Raw genomic sequence first — 18747 nt, forward strand, 5'->3', positions numbered from 1 at the left:
AAAATGCTTTTTACTTAACCAGTCAAACACAAAATGACAATTCTATACGAATAACTAAATTTGCAGTCACACATTATAAAATTGTACATTTCCTCTGCTTAAGGTTTAAGTCATACGTCTGTTTTGGACCCTACTCATTAAAGTAATTTTCATTTCTCTTTATGTAGGTACTTCAGGTACATCTCTTTAAGATGACAATACTGAGCCACCATAGGGTATTCATTCAATAAATGAGGCAAAGAAAACAGCAATCCACACACACTTGTCATTCTCAAAGAATACACGTAGTAGACGCGTTGTTGGTGGTCTACACAAAGATTTTGAGCAGGAAGTGACAATGTGGTTTTTTCCCTTCCCATCAACATACCAACATGCTGTACTTCTCCCACCTTAAAACAAATGAACAAACAAAAAACACAACTCTTGACCTCATTTTACTGCCCCCTTTCCTTGTTCCCCCAGGTAGCAAAACTTTTCAAAGGTTGTCCATACTCACTGCTTCCAATTCTTTTCTTCTTAAACCCATGCCAATCAGTTTTTCACCTTCTCTACCAAAATCTCAAAGTTAGCAGTGACTTTTAGATTGCTAAAATCAATGATCAATTCTCAGTCTTTTTCATTCATGACCTGACAGCATTTAACACAAATGACCTCTTTTTTGAAACATTTTCTTTGCCTGGCTTCCAAAATACCATAGTCTCTTCATTTTTCTCCTATTTTACAGGTGGTACCTTCTCAGTCTCCATTTCTGGTTTGTCTTAATGTTCCAGTTCTTGGTCCTCTTCTCTGTCTATATTCACTCCTTTGGGGAACTCATCTAGCCTCATAACTTTAAATACTATCTATGTCCTATTGACTCCCAGATTTAGTGCTCCAGGCCAGACTTCTCATATATCTCCACATGAATATCTAATAAGACAATTCTAACTTAATATATCCCATACTGAACTCTAGCTCCTCACTCACAAACCCATTCCACTGAAGCTTTCCCTACCTTAGCTGGCAGCAACTCTATCCTTTTTCATTGATTCGGGGTCAAAATTTTGATGCCATCTCAGATTCCTCTTTTTCTCTTAAACCCCACATCTAAGCCATCAGGAAATCCTATCAGCTCTACTTTCAAAATGTATTCAGAATTCATTACAGCAAAACCTCCTGACTGCCCTCTCAGCTGCATTCAACCTACTGAAAAATGTCTAAAAAACTGTGGAATTATGCAGTGGTTCTCAAAGTGTAGTCTCTAGACCAGCAATATCAGCATCACCTGGGAACCTGGTAGAAACGCAAATTCTTAGGCCCTACCCCAAATCAGAACCTCTGAAGGCAGGGCCCAGCAATCCCTTGTAACTAACCCTCTGGGTGTTTCTGATGCATGCTAAAGTTTGAGAACCACTAACCTAATGTGGTAGTTGTCATTAATTTGTCAGATAATTTCTTTAAAAATCATTTGACTCTAGCTAAGCCAACTTGGCAGGTGAAATCACTGCCCTCTCCCTTACATGGGATCTGACACCCAGGGGAGTGAATCTCCTTGGCAATGTGGAACATGACTCTCAGGAAGGAATCGAGACATGGCATTGTGGGATGGAGAACATCTTGACCAAAAGGGGGATGTGAAAGGAAATAAAATAAGTTTCAGTGGCTGAGAGACTCCAAAAGGAACTGAGAGGTCACTCGGGTGGGCACTCTTACACACAATATAGACAACCCTTTTTACATTCTAATGAATTGGAATAGCTAGCAGTAAATATCTGAAACTACCAAATTACAACCCAGAACCCATGAATTTTGAAGACGATTGTAGAAAAGTGTAGCTTATGAAGGGTGACAATGTGTTTGGGAAAGCCACATGGACCACACTCCCCTTTGTCCAGTGTATGGATGAATAAGTAGAAAATTTGGGGCAAAAAAAAAAAAAGAAAAAAAAAAGGCACCTAGTGTTCTTTTTTACTTTAAATGTTCTTTTTCACTTTAATTTTTATTCTTATTATTTGTGTGTGTGATAATGAAAATGTTCAAAAATTAACTTTGGTGATGGATGCACAAGTATATGGTGGTATTATCAACAATTGAATGTACACTTTGCATGACTGCATGGTATGTGAATATACCTCAATAAAAAAGAATTTTTTAAAAATCAGTTAAATTATATTTAAAAGGTGAAATATTAAAAAAGCAAAGAAAAAAATACCTACCTACACATTTAACTCTAATTAAAACATAGATATAAACAATCATTTGCCAAATTTTTTAAAAAGAGTCCAGATTTCTTCAATATGCTTTGTTTTTGTGTAAATCATTGTTCATTACTTCCAAGTACAATTTCCTTGCAATGGTGGGAGAACTTAATTTCCTTGCAATGGTGGGAGGATACTTTCTATGATTAGATTTTAGACCCCAGTCTTTAATTTGATGATGCTTCTTTTCAGGTCCCTCACTTTTACTGAATCTTTCCAGAGAATTACAATTTTCATAGAAACATACCTTTTTTGTACATATTATATGGTCTATGTAATTTCCAATGAAATCATAGAAGTGTAATAATAATAACAATTGGTATAGACATATTTGAGAGTAAACACAGCAGGCTCCTGATAAGCACACAACTAAGCTACAAAAAGGATACAGGCACCCTAGAAGCTACATCAAACCAGGAGAGTTCAACAGACCTTGAAAATTAATCAGTCTGTTTTACAGAGCAAATGAAGAAAGGTTAATCCAGAGAGCAGAGAAAGTAGTAGACAATACAGAAATTATGTCATTTATGCTTCACATATATTGGCCAATATATGTTTGTTGAATGAGTGCTAAATTTTGAATTTTTTTTTTTGTATTTTGTGTATTTTACCAAGTAACATCCTTTTTTCTGCTCTGAGCATAAAAATTATTACTATCTCTGACTTCAAATTTCTCAAATTTTAGCTTACAAATACACACATGAACAGATATGAAATTGCTTTTAACTGCTAAATATGTATTACTGCTATTTTTAAACTTACCTGGCATCCTTTTGCTGAAAAGTCAATTGATTGTCTAATCTCAATGTTAGCAGCTGTTTCTGGTGCAGTGCATCATTAAGTTTCTCCTCCAATTCTTCAATCTTAATACACAGAAAAAAGTAAATTTTATGTCAATTTTCAAATTTATCATAAAGGAAAACCTACTATTTGAAAAATGATAAATATAAAAAACGCATTTAAAAGAAACAGACTAAAAATGGGTAGAATTGCTTTTGCAATGATTGCATCTACAAACTGCAAAGTCTGTACATATAAATGGTTTTCAAACTATGGTTTCAAACTGAGATGTCCTATGTGTTTTTTTCCAGGTTGTCACTAACAGACAATTTTCTTTCCTTTATTCACTCTCACTGAGAAGCCCACAGACAACCAGGATTTCACGCTGGTACTTCCCTCAGGTAGTTTTTTCCAGCTAGACCCATATTTGTACTACAGATCCATACGTCTGAGTACTACACATCTCGAATTGACTACTTTACAGGTCACACTATAAACATCCAAAACTAGTCATCAGCCTCACATAATCCTGTAGTCCTTGCATCTCCCTAGTCTCTAAAGCAAAAAATCCATATGTCCTATTTGTTATGCCTAGTTTCCCCTCACCGCTTCATCTGATAAAACACCAAATTTTGTGTTGTATTTACTTCATAAATAGCTATCAGAACAGTACCATTCTCTTCAATACCCACATCTCCTACCTGGGCTATTATAATAGCTTCTTCATTGGCTTCCCTGACTCCAATTTGTCAATCTCCAAATCTATCATCTTTTATCTGACCTTTAAAAAATGTTATCAAAAATTTATTTCCCCAGTTTTAAATCCTTCAGAAGATTCTCACTGTCTTCAGAATAACTCCTAAACTTCGTGACATAAAGACTAGTCCTTCTTCATCTCACCCTTGCCACCTACTTCTCTTGTCTCTAGCCTAAAAGGAAAATCTGTGTTAGCCAAAATAAAAACTTGCCAGTTTCTAAATATGCTGTATTCTCTCTTAAACCTCCATGCATGTGTATTTTTTTTCTAGTCTATTTAGCTAATTCTTTCCTTCCTCTCTTTCAACCCAGATAATCCTTGTTTGCCCTTTAAAATTCTATAACTGGGAGGAATGGTAGCACTATTCACTAATGTAAGAAAGATTGCAAAAGGATAAGATCAGGGACATAGGAAAATCATGAGTTCAGGTTTTGATTTCTTAGGTTGGGGGTGACTCAAAAAAATCCAAGTGAGACATCAAATAGCGTGTTCCTCTAATAAATACTTCAATAGCTCAAAGCACTTAAATAATTTCTAAAACTGTCTGGCAACATTTTTGCCTTCCTTACATTATTGTGAACTCCCTAAAGGCAGAAACAACCTTCTTTACCTAGTAGACTGGATAGGACATGATGGTATTCAATAAATGTCCAGTGAATATTTGTCCAAACTGATCTTTGCCCTATAAAAGAGAATTCAGGGAGAAGAGACTTCAGAGTTTTTACCCCTTGGAAAACAATGCTCCAGATAAGAAAATACACCTAGGAATCCAAACTTCAAAGTATAGACTTCTTATTTCACCTCCATTATTCTACTTTCATACTTCTTCCTAACTGCTATATCCAAACATATTTCTTCGGAACCATTCTTCTTGGAAACAGAATCTAATCATTGCTACTTACTCTTCTTCATTGCCTCTGTCCCAAAGTGAACTTAGAAATCTGTTTCTATAAGGAAAACATCTGTATCATCTGTAACATACAACTCTTTATTATGGTCCAGGGAAAGAGTGACATTTCTACCTCAATTCTGCCACTTTTTTTTTTTAATTAAATTCAGTTTTATTGAAATATATTCACATACCATACAATCATTCATGGTGCACAATCAATTCTTCACAGTATGATCATATAGTTATGCATTCATCACCACAATCTATTTCTGAACATTTTCCTTACATCAGAAAGAATCAGAATAAGAATAAAAAATAGAAGTAAAAAAGAACACCAAAATCATCCCCCCCATCCCATCTTAATTTGCATTTAGTTTTCGTCCCCATTTTTCTACTCATCCATCCATACGCTAGATAAAGGGAGTGTGATCCACAAGGTTTTCACAATCACACTGTCACCCCTTGTAATCTACATTATTATACAATCATCTTCAGAAGTCCAGACTACTGGGTTGGAGTTTGATAGTTTCAGGTATTTACTTCTAGCTATTCCAATACATTAAAACCTAAGACGTGTTATCTACACAGTGCATAAGAATGTCCACCAGAGTGACCTCTCGACTCCATATGAAATCTTTCAGCCACTGAAACTATTTCGTCTCATTTTGCATCCCTCTTTTGGTCAAGAAGATATTCTCAATTCCATGATGCCCGGTTGTGCCAGTTTGAATGTATTGTGTCCCCCAAACGCCATTATCTTTGATGTAGTCTTGTGGGGCAGACGTTTTGGTGCTGATTAGATTTGCTTGGAATGCGCCCCACCTAGCTGTGGGTGATGACTCTGATGAGATATTCCCATGGAGGCATGGCCCCACCCATTCAGGGTGGGCCTGGATCAGTGGAGCCATATAAATGAGCTGACTCAAAGAGAAGGAACTCAGTGCAGCTGTGAGTGACGTTTTGAAGAGGAGCAAGCTTGCTACAGAGGAACGTCCTGGGAGAAAGCCATTTTGAAACCAGAACTTTGGAGCAGACGCCAGCCATGTGCCTTCCCAGCTAACCGAGGTATTCTGGACGCCACTGGCCATCCTCCAGTGAAGGTACCTGATTATGATGTGTTACCTTGGACACTTTATGGCCTTAAGACTGTAACTGTGTAGCCAAATAAACCCCCTTTTTATAAAAGCCAATCCATCTCTGGTGTTTTACATTCCGGAGCATTAGCAAACTAGAACACCGGTCCAGATTCATCCCCTGAAGTCATATCCTGCATTGCCAGGGAGATTTACATCCCTGGGAGTTGGGTCCCACATAGCGGGGAGGGCAGTGAGCTCAACTGCCAAGGTGGCTCAGTTAGAGAGAGAGAGGGCCCCACCTGAGCAACAAAGAGTACTCAGGGAGAGACTCTCAGGCACAATTATATGTAAGTTTAGCCTCTCCTTTGCAGTAACGAGCTTCATAAAGCCAATTCTGCCACTTTTAACAAAGGTTCCCTAAGAGGCAGCTAAAGATCAACAGACCCATGTGAGACTTACAAATTTCTGCAGGAATTGTCTACCACAGAGTTCCTTCCTGCAGAGACACTTCTTTAAGACCCCAAATACTAGGCCACAAAGCAAGCTTCAAGAAAAATTAGAATATGAGTATCAAAATTGGAGGTAAATCCCCATCTATATTTTTAGAATTTTTAGAAAAACACTTCGATATAATTCATGTGTCAAAGAAAGCCTAATCAAAATGGCAGAAATGAACAAGAACAAAACCAACATGAATCAAAATTTGAGGGATGCAATTAAACAGACCTTTATCAGAAAATGTAAAGCCTTTCATATACATGTGTTAGAAAAAGACAGAACTTTAAAGAGCTTCGTGTTCAAGAAGTCAGGCAAAAAAGGATAAATACAAGGCAAGCAGAAAGAGAAAAATAATAAGGCAGACATATTAGTGATATAAAAACAAAACAGAAGGGCATTAAAGAAGACACAAATAAACAGAAAGACATAAGACTCAACACAGTAAAAACATCAATTGTCCTCAAATTGATTTACAGTCAATGCAATTTCTTAAATCAGCATCATTGAGGTATAATTTCATACAGTAAATTTCACTGATATTTTAAGTATAAAATTTGATGAGTTTAGTCAAATATAGTCATATACTAAAAATAACACCACAGTCAAGATATAGAACATTTCCATCACTCCAGGAAGTAGTCTTTTGCAGTCAATCCCTTCCCTGTATTCTTGCAGCTTTCTTAGCTACAGCACCATTTCTCTTGCCTTCAGAGCAAAATATCAATATGGTTTTGGTCCCATGCCATTCCAATGGAACTATTTTTGCTCAAGTTTCAAATCGTTTCCATAATGCCCATGGTTATTTCTACATATTTATCTTATTTTACTTTTTAGCATGACTTGACAGAGCTGACCACTTTGTCATCTTTTGACTTCCATGATACCTGTCTCTGATTTCCCTCCTAACTCAATGGACGCTATTAAGCTTCTCAGCCTTCTTTGCTGGGATTTCTTCCTCTACCCCATTTACAGAAGTTGGATCTGCCCTCTGACTTGGGTTGGACTCTCATCTCTCCCGAGGTAATGTCATCCAATTCCATGGTTTTAAGGGCCCCCTATATGTTGATGTATACTTCAAATATATATTTCTAGTCATGGACTCTTCCCTATACTCTAATTGACGATTCCATTTAGGAGCATTACAAGAATCTAAAATTTAACATGCTCAAAACAGAACTTATATTTTACCTCCCAGATCAGTTTTTTCCCAGCCTTCCATTTCTCAGTAAATGGATCCAAGTTGATGAAGCCAAAAACTTAGGAGTCTTACGTGTAGATTAGTTACAATAGTCTGTCTTCTCTTTCCATTCTTGTCTGCCCTCAGTCTATCACTTCAGTGCTATCCTGAATACAAAAATCAGGACATTTAATGCCAGCTACCTAAAATCTGCCAATAGCTTCCCAGACTACTAATCTAAAGCAAGAGTTATCAAACAATGGCCATGTCCCAAATCCAGCCCCACATCCTGTTTTAGCCCACAAGGTAAGAATGGATTTTATATTTTTAAAGGACTATTCCCCAAAAAAAAAAGAAAGAAAAAACATGATAGACCATATGTAGCCCACAAAGCCTAAAATATTTACTGAATGGCCCTTTACAGAAAAAATTTGCTATTTTCTTATTTAAAATAGAAACCCTCCATCGCTAAATCACTGTAAGTCACATGACTTCTGAAGAAACCTGTTTACTAATCATGTCCCTCAACTTCAATATAATTTCCTTAAGAAAGGGACTCTGTCATATTCATGGCTATGTTCTAGCAATATGTCTCAATAAATGTCTTAAATCAACAAATAATAATGATATAACCATATTCTCATAATTACTATTTTGCAAATCAAGAACACTGTTAAACTACACAAGAAAAACTTCTGCTTTTTTCAGGGTTAACACTTCACAGTTTCAACTGACTTCTAAGTTAAGTCCCTTAACTCAGTGGCAATCAAGTTGGGCACTTCTTCATCTGCCAAATAATAAGGAACCCACAGATTTCTAAAGAGAGATAAAAAGAGTTCCAGCATTTAAAAATTGACAGGGAGACGAGGAAAGGAATAAAGAAGTGGAGTAAGGAAGGGGATTAGGTAGCAACGGATGGAAATAAACGTGGGAAAGCTAACAATGTTATTATATCAGAAGTTTGGCTTGAGTAGCTACTCTTCTAAGTTATCTTAACAAGTTCTGAATGGGAAGTGGAAATCAATGCTTTTTAAGTTTTCTTGGGCCTGTCTGTTTCTGTTTTCAGACATAGAGAAACCAAATCAACATGGGTCAAGACATTCATAATAACTTAATAAAACCATGTGTACATAAACATTTGTATTATTTATTGCCTTACAGGTGTGGAAAGATGTTAGGTTACATAGATTTACATATTTTCTAACTAAAAAAAACCTTGATTAGAACAGGAAAAAACTGTTGCTTGCCTTCTAGCATCAATTCTTCCCTTTTTCTTGACATAACCCTGATTTTTATTAGTGACAGTTAAAAAATTACATTTCCCAGCTTCTCATCCCTTGCAGTTAGGGGTAGTTAATACTATATAGTTCTAGCCAATCCAGGTCATTGGTTTGGGCTTCTGGAAAAGTTCTTTAAAGGAGAATGACTCATTTGGCATATGTCCCCCTTTTCTATCACACTTCTAATCTCTGCCTGTAACATGGACACAGTGCTAGAGGTAGACTATCCATCGTGATTTTAATGTGAAAAGCACATGCTAAAAATTACTGAGCAGAAGGTTAAAAAGAGCTTTGGTTCCCAATGATATTAAGGAGCAACAATTACAGGTCTAAATTACCTATTTTCAGATTTTTATTTTATGAAAGAAACAAAATCCTTAACTTGTTTAAGTCATGGTTTCCACATCTCTGTTACCAGCAGCCTCCATTTTCCAAGTCTTTGGTACTAACAGCTGAATTTAAACCCTAAAGCACTGCACAACTAGTTCAATCTCTTTCCATGGCAAAAATACCTATAATATTCATGACACTTGATAATTCAGGATTACTTGAATGCATCCAATGACAGGGAGCTCATTAACTTCAAATGAGACCATTCAAATGTGAATAGCAATAACAGATTTATATTAGCAGAAATTTACCTTTTCTGTGACTTCTAACCATTGACATGGACTTATAGTCTAGTGAGGGAAACTTATTTTTTTTGTAATAGTAGCATGTGATACTACCACCTTTGTAGAAGCTCCAAGATGCTCAATGCTTAGAAAATGGTAAGCTTTGGAGAATGGGTAACTGGCTAAAAATATCATTACTTCGTCAATTCCACACTCGTACTTTCTTACACTTTAATATGTCTGAAATTGGAATGCATCTTACCATCTAAGGCATATAGCAGTTTAACTGGCAGTTTTTAACCTTAGTGATATATGAAGGAATGATCCATCTTACAATTGATGGTATCTTAGATTCAATGAATTATGGAAAACTAATGCTTCTACTGTGTAAGATTTCTTCATATATTTCACAGCAAACATCTTATTCCTAAGGTGTCTCCAAGTCGAACAACTCTAGTGTTATAAGGCAGACAAAAAACTATGGGAATGTGGAGTAGGGCAGTTGTCCTGGAAAGCAAATCTGGCAGCACTTAGTTAAACTAGGTATATATATGCCCTATTATCCAGAAATTCTACTCTTGGGTATAGATGTCAAAGAAATTTTCACACAGGTCTAGAAGAGAAATATCTAAAGAAAGCCAATGTTGCTTATGGCGGCAAGGAGTTGGAGGCATCTGGGTGGCTGTCACTGTGAGAGGGGATGGACTGGTAGATTAGCACTATGGAGAATTATGTAGGTGTTGGAAACAAAGCACTAGATAAACACATAGTAACATGGATATTTTAAAAACAGCACCGAGTGGGGGAAAAAATCTATAAAAGGATGAGATTTCAAAACAAACATGTAAATTTACATTTACAAAAAGTAAAAATAAAAATCATCCGTTTTTAAGAATACATGTAAACAAAAGGATAACCATTAAAATGGTTGCACAGAGAGGGGAGGAATGGAAATGAGCTAAAGGAGTTAAAAAGAATAAATATATAAAAGAAGATAGCAGCTTTGCAAAGATCAGAGATGATCATCTACATTTGAAGTCCAACTAGAAAACCAACACGACAACAAGTTGTGCTAGGACCCATAGGGTTACAAAGTAATATAGAGCTGAATAAGTGTAGTTATCATTATTTATTATGAACCACGCATTACTCTAAGAATTTACATGAATTGATTCATTTAATCCTCTCAACAACCCCATAAAACAAATACTATAATTAATCCTTATTTTACAAGAAATCAAGGAATAGAAAAGCTAAAGAATTTGACCAAGATCAAATAGTATGTAACTGGTAGGACTGGGATTCAAATCCAGACTACATGTATCTATGACTATAGCTCTGATTTGTTACTTTAGAGAGCCTCTCAAGATAAGCTACCATTTCTATAACGTAAAGCTTACACTTTAAAAAGGGGAGAAGCCATTTACAAACAAACACGATACCAGCTGAAAATAAATAATAAAAGTGTTGGCCAAACGAAATGTGAATTTGAGTGTGGTATACAGTAGGTACTTAATAAAACATATTGTCCGAATGGATTAATTAATGAATAGGAAATTACCTCAGGCTTCTTTTAAATTACATTAGAAGGAAATCTTGAGAGGTGGAGATACATGGACTAGTACCATTGTGGGATTCCACTTGAGTAAAAGCAATATAAGTAAAGGAATAGAGACAGGAAACCACTGAATGCACTGACAACCTACTGTATAGGGTATCTAAAAGGGAGTATCAGGAGAGTCATTTCTTAGAGTATGGGCTATAGATTTCCTAAGTTTGAATATTACCTGTATCCATCAGTTCCACCTGGATGGCCTTGGGTATACTATTAACCATCATTTGGCACTTTTATCAAGGGCAAAATGGGGTTTAGTCATTTATTTAAGAAATAGCTGAGTACTTATTATGTGCCAGGTACTCCTCTAAGTACTGGAGATACAACAGTGAATACAAAGTCCTTCTTCTCATAGACTTCACAGTCTATTAAAACAAATACCAAAGTCAGGTAGTCCTATGAAGACATATGGCCCAGGAAATAAAGGGAATGGAAAAAAGTGAGTATATTATTTTAGTTGATAACCACAACAAGAGCTTATAATTACTGTGTGCTTCCTAAGCTTCAGACCAGTCTAACTCATTCTTATTGATCCATTTAATGGATGGGTCAGGGAAAACTCCTTTAAAAGTACATATACCTCAAATGGTTGTTGTGAGCCTTAAATGAGTTAACACATAAAAACTCTTAGACAAGTGTTTGGCGCAGAGTAAGTACTCAACAAATATGAGCTATAATTTTTTTTTTTAATTACCTGAACCAGCTTTTTACTTCATCAAGACCTTGGGGTTTTGGATACGTCCTTAATTTTCTACAGGTATGGGAGAGAAATTTTCTAACAGCAGGGCACTGATGTATGTTACTACGCATAGGCAAGGGCTGAAGGAGGAGACTGACTTAGACAAGAGTGAAGGCAGAACTGAAACAACAAAATTGGAGGGAGAGCAAAAAGAGCTAGGATCAAGAGCAAAGGTGGAAGGTTTACCATTGGAAAGAAGAGATTTTCTCAAAGACGAAGTAAAAGTAAAGAACTGTCTCTTGTCTTCCTAAAATTACTATAAGTTTCTTAGACCTAGTGACAACCTTACTTATATGTTCTTATATGAAATACTCAGTAACTGTAAATAACTGCGTAGGACTGAAAAACAAGGACCGGGACATTCTTGGTCACGGCGTGGCAAACAACATTTACTAAGGACTATGGGACCTGAATTTATACCTGGTACTATAACCTCTGGGCTCTTGACAGACACAGTAAGCATCAAACAGAAAGGTACTTCACTCATCCTAAAGAATTTCAAAAATAATTACAACAAAAGTATAGTAAAACCAAAACTCCAGGGCAGAGAATGACACACATTCAAAATCATAATTATGGTCTTTATTCTCCCTATCAAACTAGTCACATCAGGGTTAGTTCTCAATGAGCAGAAAGCATGTTAGCTAGAAAATACATCAAAGAAAATACACCCCACACATACCGAATTTTTTTCAATTAAGGCTATCTAGTCAGAGTACTCCAAGAGACACTTCACAGACATAATTTCATTCTTGCCCCATCTATAAACCAGCTCTTCCTTCAGGACTCTATTTGGTAAACAGAATTATTCACTCCTTTTCCAAAAACAAACAGTTGTAGGTTTAGTCTTTTTTTTTTTTTTGTAAACTATGCAACAAAATATAATTATTTTCTCAAAATATTCATAGGCCATCCTGTACAGGAAATATAAGTACATCAATTCAAGATCTGATTACATATACATACATCTAATTTTTATTCAGCTGAAGTTTGAATATAATAAAGCATATAGTTAACAGAATTTACAACTGATCTTACCTTTGTAAGATAATCCACTTTCAAATTGTCGATCATCATATTTTTCTGGGATAGCTCTATTTTCAGTAACTGAATATTATGAAGTAGTTCTTTCCGTTCAATTAGCTGTCTGGTGACTTTGATTTTACCTTCTCTCTCTTCCGATGAGGAAATGTCATCTGTAGGTACTGTTGTTTCTAAACTAATATCTTCAGATTCCAGAGAACTAGAGATGTTCACTTTTTTGAACTCCTTAGGAATTTTCCGAGACATCTTTATTGGTATGGGTCAGTTTTCTTGTCCAAAATTCTACGTCAATCCTCTGTAGGAGGGGAAAAATAATTTAAATGTACTGGAACATTCACTATGAAAAGCATATAGGGTATTAACGAGATACTAAGGATTCCCTAAATAATGATTAGGCAATCTTGAGGATCCAATGTGTGGGACAGATAACTAGTGCAAATTACTGCTCAAATCAAACATACACTCATTAAACTCTACTATGAAATCGGTCCTTTTGATGAATAAAAAACCAGTTCCTTACTTCGAAGAAACAAAGAAATGGGTACTCGACAAGATAAAGAACAAAGCCCTAAATCACCAGTATTCAAAAATACTACCAATAAAAACAACACATGCTCAAAGAAAAGAGAAATCCCAGTTGATCAGGGGAAGGTTATGTAGAGGTAGGACTTACATTCTTGACGGATTTGGATAGGAGTACAAAGTAATTGAGGTCGGAATAGAGGTGGCCACAGAGTAAAAACACCAGGGGAAGATAGTCCGCTGGGGCCGAGTCTTAGTGAATTTGAGTAGAACTTCGTAGACTAGCCAGATAGAAAACAAGAGGACAGAAGAGAAAAAGGCTAGTATTCTAAATAAAATTCCTTATCCTTTCACAAGACTTTCAGCAACCCCCTTGTTTTTACACTACACGATATAAAAATGTGTTCGTGGTATTACAGATACCAGTTTTTCCTATTCAGGGAATGATTAAGGAAAGAGGCGTGTGGAGGTGAAAGGGAAAGAACTTTGGTAGGACCAGCCTTCCTCATTCTTTTAAAAGGGAAGGGGAGAAGGAAAGGTGAAATCAAGGACAGGCAACATCTTTCCGGTTACAAAGATCAGAGTCTAGGACCGCCAATCCTCGCGACGCGAAGAATAAACCCCTAATTTGGAGCATCAGAAGATTCTTTTGCCCTGAGCGGGAAAGGAAAACAGATCGCCGCAAGCTACCTCGAAAGCTTCAATTACTCCACACTAAAGCCTGGACCAACCGTCACCGCCGCCACTTCGAGGAGCCGAGAACTTCTCCAGTCTGCTGTTCGGGCTGCAGCCCAGCCGCAAGCGCTTTCAAGGCCAGGGACCTGTAGGATCCGTAGCCAAGACAACCATTTGCGCGCCCCGGGGAGGACCGCGGAAGACCCAGCGTGCCAACGCCCACGCCGCCGGAACTCAACTCGCCCAGGCCTACAGAGGAGGGGGAAGCAATGCATTCTGGGAGCTGGAGTCCAGAGGTGGGCCTCTCCCAAGTCACCGGCGGAAACGGATCTGGGCTCCGCCCATCTACCATATTTCTTCGCTTTCACCCAATCATCAAGCCCCTCTAGATAGCCAACCAACGTTACTCCCGGCGTTTTCCGGGAGCTCAACTTAACTAATATCCTAGAGCGGGAAGGGGAGAACTTCGGTATTACCTATAGTCGAGCAAGAGAACTCCACGTTTGACGCTTTTTTGCAAGACTTCTGTGAGGGTTTGGAATTCTGCGCCGCGAGACAAGATGCTGAAATCCAAGACTTTTTTAAAAAAGACGCGGGCTGGTGGCGTGATGAAGATCGTACGCGAGCACTACCTGCGAGACGACATCGGCTGCGGTGCGGCCGGGTGCTCGGCGTGTGGCGGGGCGCATGAGGGGCCGGCCCTCGAACCACAGCCCCAGGACTCGGCGAGCACCCTCTGCCCGCGGCCGCACTACTTGCTGCCTGACACCAACGTGCTGCTGCACCAGGTGCGTCGATGGGCGGGCAGGCAGGTGGCAATGCGGCCCCACCAGGATGAGGACGCCTTCTCTAGTGAGAGGTGGGGACACTGAGGACAGAGAGGAGCGTCTTGGGCACCTTAACATACTAAGGGAGAGAAGCAGACCTCATCCAGAACCATGTCTCATGTCTCGCAGGCCGAGGTTCTTTTCCTTGTGCTTCCCGCTCCCCCCACCCCACCCCGTTCTTGAAATCGTAAGACTTTTAGACGTGTAATTTTCTAACTCCTGGTGTCTCTTCTGCCTTAGATTTTAAGTGCCTGGAGGCTGGGAACCTGGGCTTTTGTAGCCTCCAGCCTGCGACCTCCAGGCAGCTTGTAAGTGCCTTCTAAAGGAAAAGATGTGGGCCAACGTATTTCTTTGTTAATGGACTTAATTCTACAAAGTTTTGTAATTGGTCAGTTTACTCTTCTCTAACAGCTTTTCCATAGCAAAACAACTCGTTGGTTTTATGCATAATTAGTGTTTTTAAGATGAAAGGGTTTCTTTGTTTGCTAGAAACTTTTCATAAGAGAATAGAGGAAGAAATCAGCTTTTCTTTTTTCTTTTTCAAGATTGATGTTCTTGAGGACCCTGCCATCAGGAATGTAATTGTGCTACAGACAGTTCTCCAAGAAGTGAGAAATAGGAGTGCTCCAGTATATAAACGAATCCGAGATGTGACTAATAACCAGGAGAAGCATTTTTATACCTTCACTAATGAGCACCATAGGTAGGGGGAAATTATGCTAAATATCAGAAACTACAGGATTAAATATTCTCTTCCAGGGAATAATTTGTGACATTGTTATAAGTGATAGGCTACATACTTATTAAGCTGTGCGGAACATAATGCTAAGTGAAGGGACCTCAGTGAGGTCACCTAGTCATTGAAGGGGTCAAGGCTAGAACATAGGTTTGCTGGCCGTAGGCTGCAGGTACTTTTTTTCCCAAAATATTTCCATTTTGAATTGGTTTTAGCATGAGTTGAGCAATAGAATTTTGGAAGATGAGATATGCCTGGGTTCTTGGGAATACCATCTTATATGAACAAACAACATAGAATAATAGGAATGTGTGAGAGAGAGGTTCAAAAGTATAAAGAAAATTTATTCTTAATGGGCTTTTGAAAGTTAAACTAATACCTCATAACTGATCACAATGAAGAAGACGAGATTAAGTAGAATTCCTTTTGTTTCATGTGCATGACCTTTGTTTGAACTTCATGTTTATTCTTAGAAAATAAGATACTGCTTATTTAGTATGTTACATGTATAATCTATGGTGCGCCCTAGTATACTTTTGTTCGTGTAGATCAGGGTTCCACAGCTTGGGCACTATTGACATTTGGACTGGATATTTCTTTGTTGTGGGAGGGCTGCCTTATACATTGTAAGATATTTAGTAGTGTCCCTAGCCTCTACCCACGAGGTATCAGTTGTGCCCTCCTCCTGTTAGCAACTTGTTACAACCAAAAATTTGTCCAGACATTGTCAAATGTCCCCGTGTGTGTGTGTGTGTGTGTGTGTGTGTGTGGCGGGGGGAATGACAAAATCATTCCCTGATGGAGAACTAATGGATTATACTGCAGAATTCTGGTGGTGAAATCCCACTGGAGTCAAAGTTTTAAAAATATTTAGTTAATTTTCTCTATTCTTACATCCCAAACTTAATTACTGTTCTTGTAAAGAACATTGGTAAAGCACTTGTAGACTTCTCATTCATAGCACTTCCTTGAAATTCAGAAACATAAACTTCACTTGTTTTTCAGTGCAGAAAGACCCAAGTATTAATGGAGCATGATAATCAGCTTCCTAATCAGGAATTGAGGGAGATGGAGGAATCTTAGAACCTTTAGACAAATCTTGTCTTCCAAGAGTCTATTGCTCAAGTCTTGCTAAAACCAATTCAAAATCTTATGAGTGTCTTTGAATGATAGGCTTAGAGCATTAGCAGGTGCATTTAAAGGTAAGAATAAAATAATTCTAAAGACTATAAACATAAATAACTCTAAAATACTAAAAATTTAGTCACAAGAAGTTATTATACAGAATCTTGTTGTCGTACTTAAATCTGGCTTCAAAGAACAGATTTAAAGGAATAGATAAGTTTTCTGACCTCTTTGGGAGTTCAGAATACCAATATTTGCTCCTTAGTCTTTAGTTAGCCCCTGCCATTTATTATTTACCATGGATGATTTACATGCTTTATTTATTTAATGACTGTAGAATCATATGACCATTATCATCTAATACTGTTTGTAGCTTTTAGGAATTGCTGTTAATCTATAGTTACAATGAATTTTCATTATCAGACCTGCAAAGTTTTATTATAATTTCTATCAACTATTAACTTGATGGCCCAACCTAAGGTGTAAATTCTGATCTTGAATTTTTCTTCCTGTGAAATAAAATTGTATTCGCATTCATTTTTTTGTTTCGCTTAACATGATTTTCTTCTTTTCCAAGCAAATATAGGGTTTTAAAAGCATAACTATAAGGATCCTGTTTATTTTCTCTCTGAGGTATAATCCTGAATACATTCAAGAGCAACATACCATGGTATTTACTATTGGCTTTTAAGTTTAACGGTTGTTAACCGTTTATGTCCTAACATTTTTACCTGTCCTTATTTCTTTTGGTTGTTTTCCTTTTCTTTCATTTTTTTCCCTTTCCTTTATACTTAGAGAAACATATGTAGAACAAGAACAGGGAGAAAATTCTAATGACAGGAATGATAGAGCCATCCGAGTAGCGGCAAAATGGTATAATGAACATTTGAATAAAATGTCAGCAGAGAATCAGCTGCAAGTTATTTTCATAACAAATGACAGGAAAAACAAAGACAAAGCCATAGAAGAAGGGATACCAGCTTTCACTTGTAAGTCTAAATGTAGAAGCTGATAGTACGTGTTTGCAGATGCGTATGAAACTTGGCATCAGACCCATGATCAGATTTCACTTGACTGTTTAGTATTTGCATAGTCCTGTATAACTTCATGTGGTATTTTTGCATATTAAAAAATTTCTCAGAGTTCTAAGAGAAGTAAATTGTGGTGCCCAATAGCTGTTAATTTTCCCCTTATCATTTAGAATTGGCTTAGCAATATAAGCTCATAGATATGTTTGACCTACTACCTCTACATAGCCATAGTCACATCAACAGTTCTGTTTTATTTTTTCAGGTGAAGAATATGTAAAGAGCCTAACTGCTAACCCTGAACTTGTAGATCGTCTTGCTTGTTTGTCTGAAGAAGGGGTATGTGCGGGTTTGTTTTATTTTGTTCTTGAAAGGTGAGAATATTAAAATAACCATTTTGGAATATTAGGCTTACAACCAGATTTAAAAATTGGCATATTAGTGTCTAAGCTAGAATTAGAAAAGTAGTTGGGTTATAAACCATAAGAGTGGCTGCTATAGGCTATAGAATTGCCATTCCTAATGGAGTTGATTTTCTAAAATAGGTTTCTTCACTGATATATCTCTAGCCACCTGAGTAGGATCTGGCACATGGTGGCACTGTTCGATGAATGAAAGAATGGATGATTTGTGAATAAGGAGTAGGTGTTTGACAAATAAAAAGGAAGTTGAGATACTGCAGACAGAGAGCATAAAGCCCCAAGAAAGAGGGAAGGGAATCATAAGATGAGGTAGAATAGGAATGGTAGAGGTCAGATGAGAATGTAGAATTTATTCTGTAGGGCAGTAACTTTTAAACCTGTCTTATAAAGAGTTCCTTAAAGGGCTTCAGTGAAGAGAAGATAGCAGATAAGATTCTGAACTCTCTACCTTTGCTTCATCCAAAGCAACTATGCTTGCTTCTGTTGTACATAGAGGGCTTCAACACAGTGCCTTTAAAAAAAGGATTCCAAGGCGTTAATTTAGAACTTCTACCATGAACAGGAATTAAAGGCATATGAGAGTGTTGGTGGGAGAAGCAGAGGAGAATTATCAGAAATGATGTTTATTTCAAAGACAGCTCTAATGTAAGTGTGTAGGATGCATTGTATCAGATAAGATTAAAAACAGGGAGATGAGTAAGGG

General features: G+C 37.3%; 2 protein-coding genes across 8 annotated transcripts in view; one reads left to right on the plus strand and one right to left on the minus strand.

The window, feature by feature from the left end:
* PIBF1 (progesterone immunomodulatory binding factor 1) overlaps positions 1–14127 on the minus strand; it is a 360124-nt gene extending 345997 nt beyond the window's left edge. Inside the window, exons 1-4 of one of the 4 annotated variants that reach the window (XM_037799987.1) lie at positions 13922–14126; positions 13383–13512; positions 12704–13004; positions 3000–3100 (exon numbers count right to left, since the gene is read on the minus strand). In XM_037799987.1, coding sequence (XP_037655915.1) covers positions 3000–3100; positions 12704–12955 — 353 coding nt within the window. In that variant the 5' untranslated portion in view covers positions 12956–13004; positions 13383–13512; positions 13922–14126. Of the gene's footprint in view, positions 1–2999; positions 3101–12703; positions 13005–13382; positions 13513–13921 lie in introns of all 4 variants that reach the window. The other 3 variants (XR_005211082.1, XM_037799988.1, XM_037799986.1) reach the window with 3 other exon arrangements.
* A 224-nt stretch (positions 14128–14351) lies between these two features.
* Positions 14352–18747, plus strand: part of DIS3 (DIS3 homolog, exosome endoribonuclease and 3'-5' exoribonuclease) — a 35483-nt gene continuing 31087 nt past the window's right edge. The window contains exons 1-4 of one of the 4 annotated variants that reach the window (XM_037800236.1): positions 14352–14694; positions 15279–15436; positions 17390–17583; positions 17888–17961. In XM_037800236.1, coding sequence (XP_037656164.1) covers positions 14467–14694; positions 15279–15436; positions 17390–17583; positions 17888–17961 — 654 coding nt within the window. In that variant the 5' untranslated portion in view covers positions 14352–14466. Of the gene's footprint in view, positions 14695–14973; positions 15042–15278; positions 17265–17389; positions 17584–17887; positions 17962–18747 lie in introns of those variants that run through there. The other 3 variants (XM_037800239.1, XM_037800238.1, XM_037800237.1) reach the window with 3 other exon arrangements.

The sequence above is a fragment of the Choloepus didactylus genome, chromosome 12 (assembly GCF_015220235.1).
Source record: "Choloepus didactylus isolate mChoDid1 chromosome 12, mChoDid1.pri, whole genome shotgun sequence".
Classification (NCBI taxonomy): domain Eukaryota; kingdom Metazoa; phylum Chordata; class Mammalia; order Pilosa; family Megalonychidae; genus Choloepus; species Choloepus didactylus.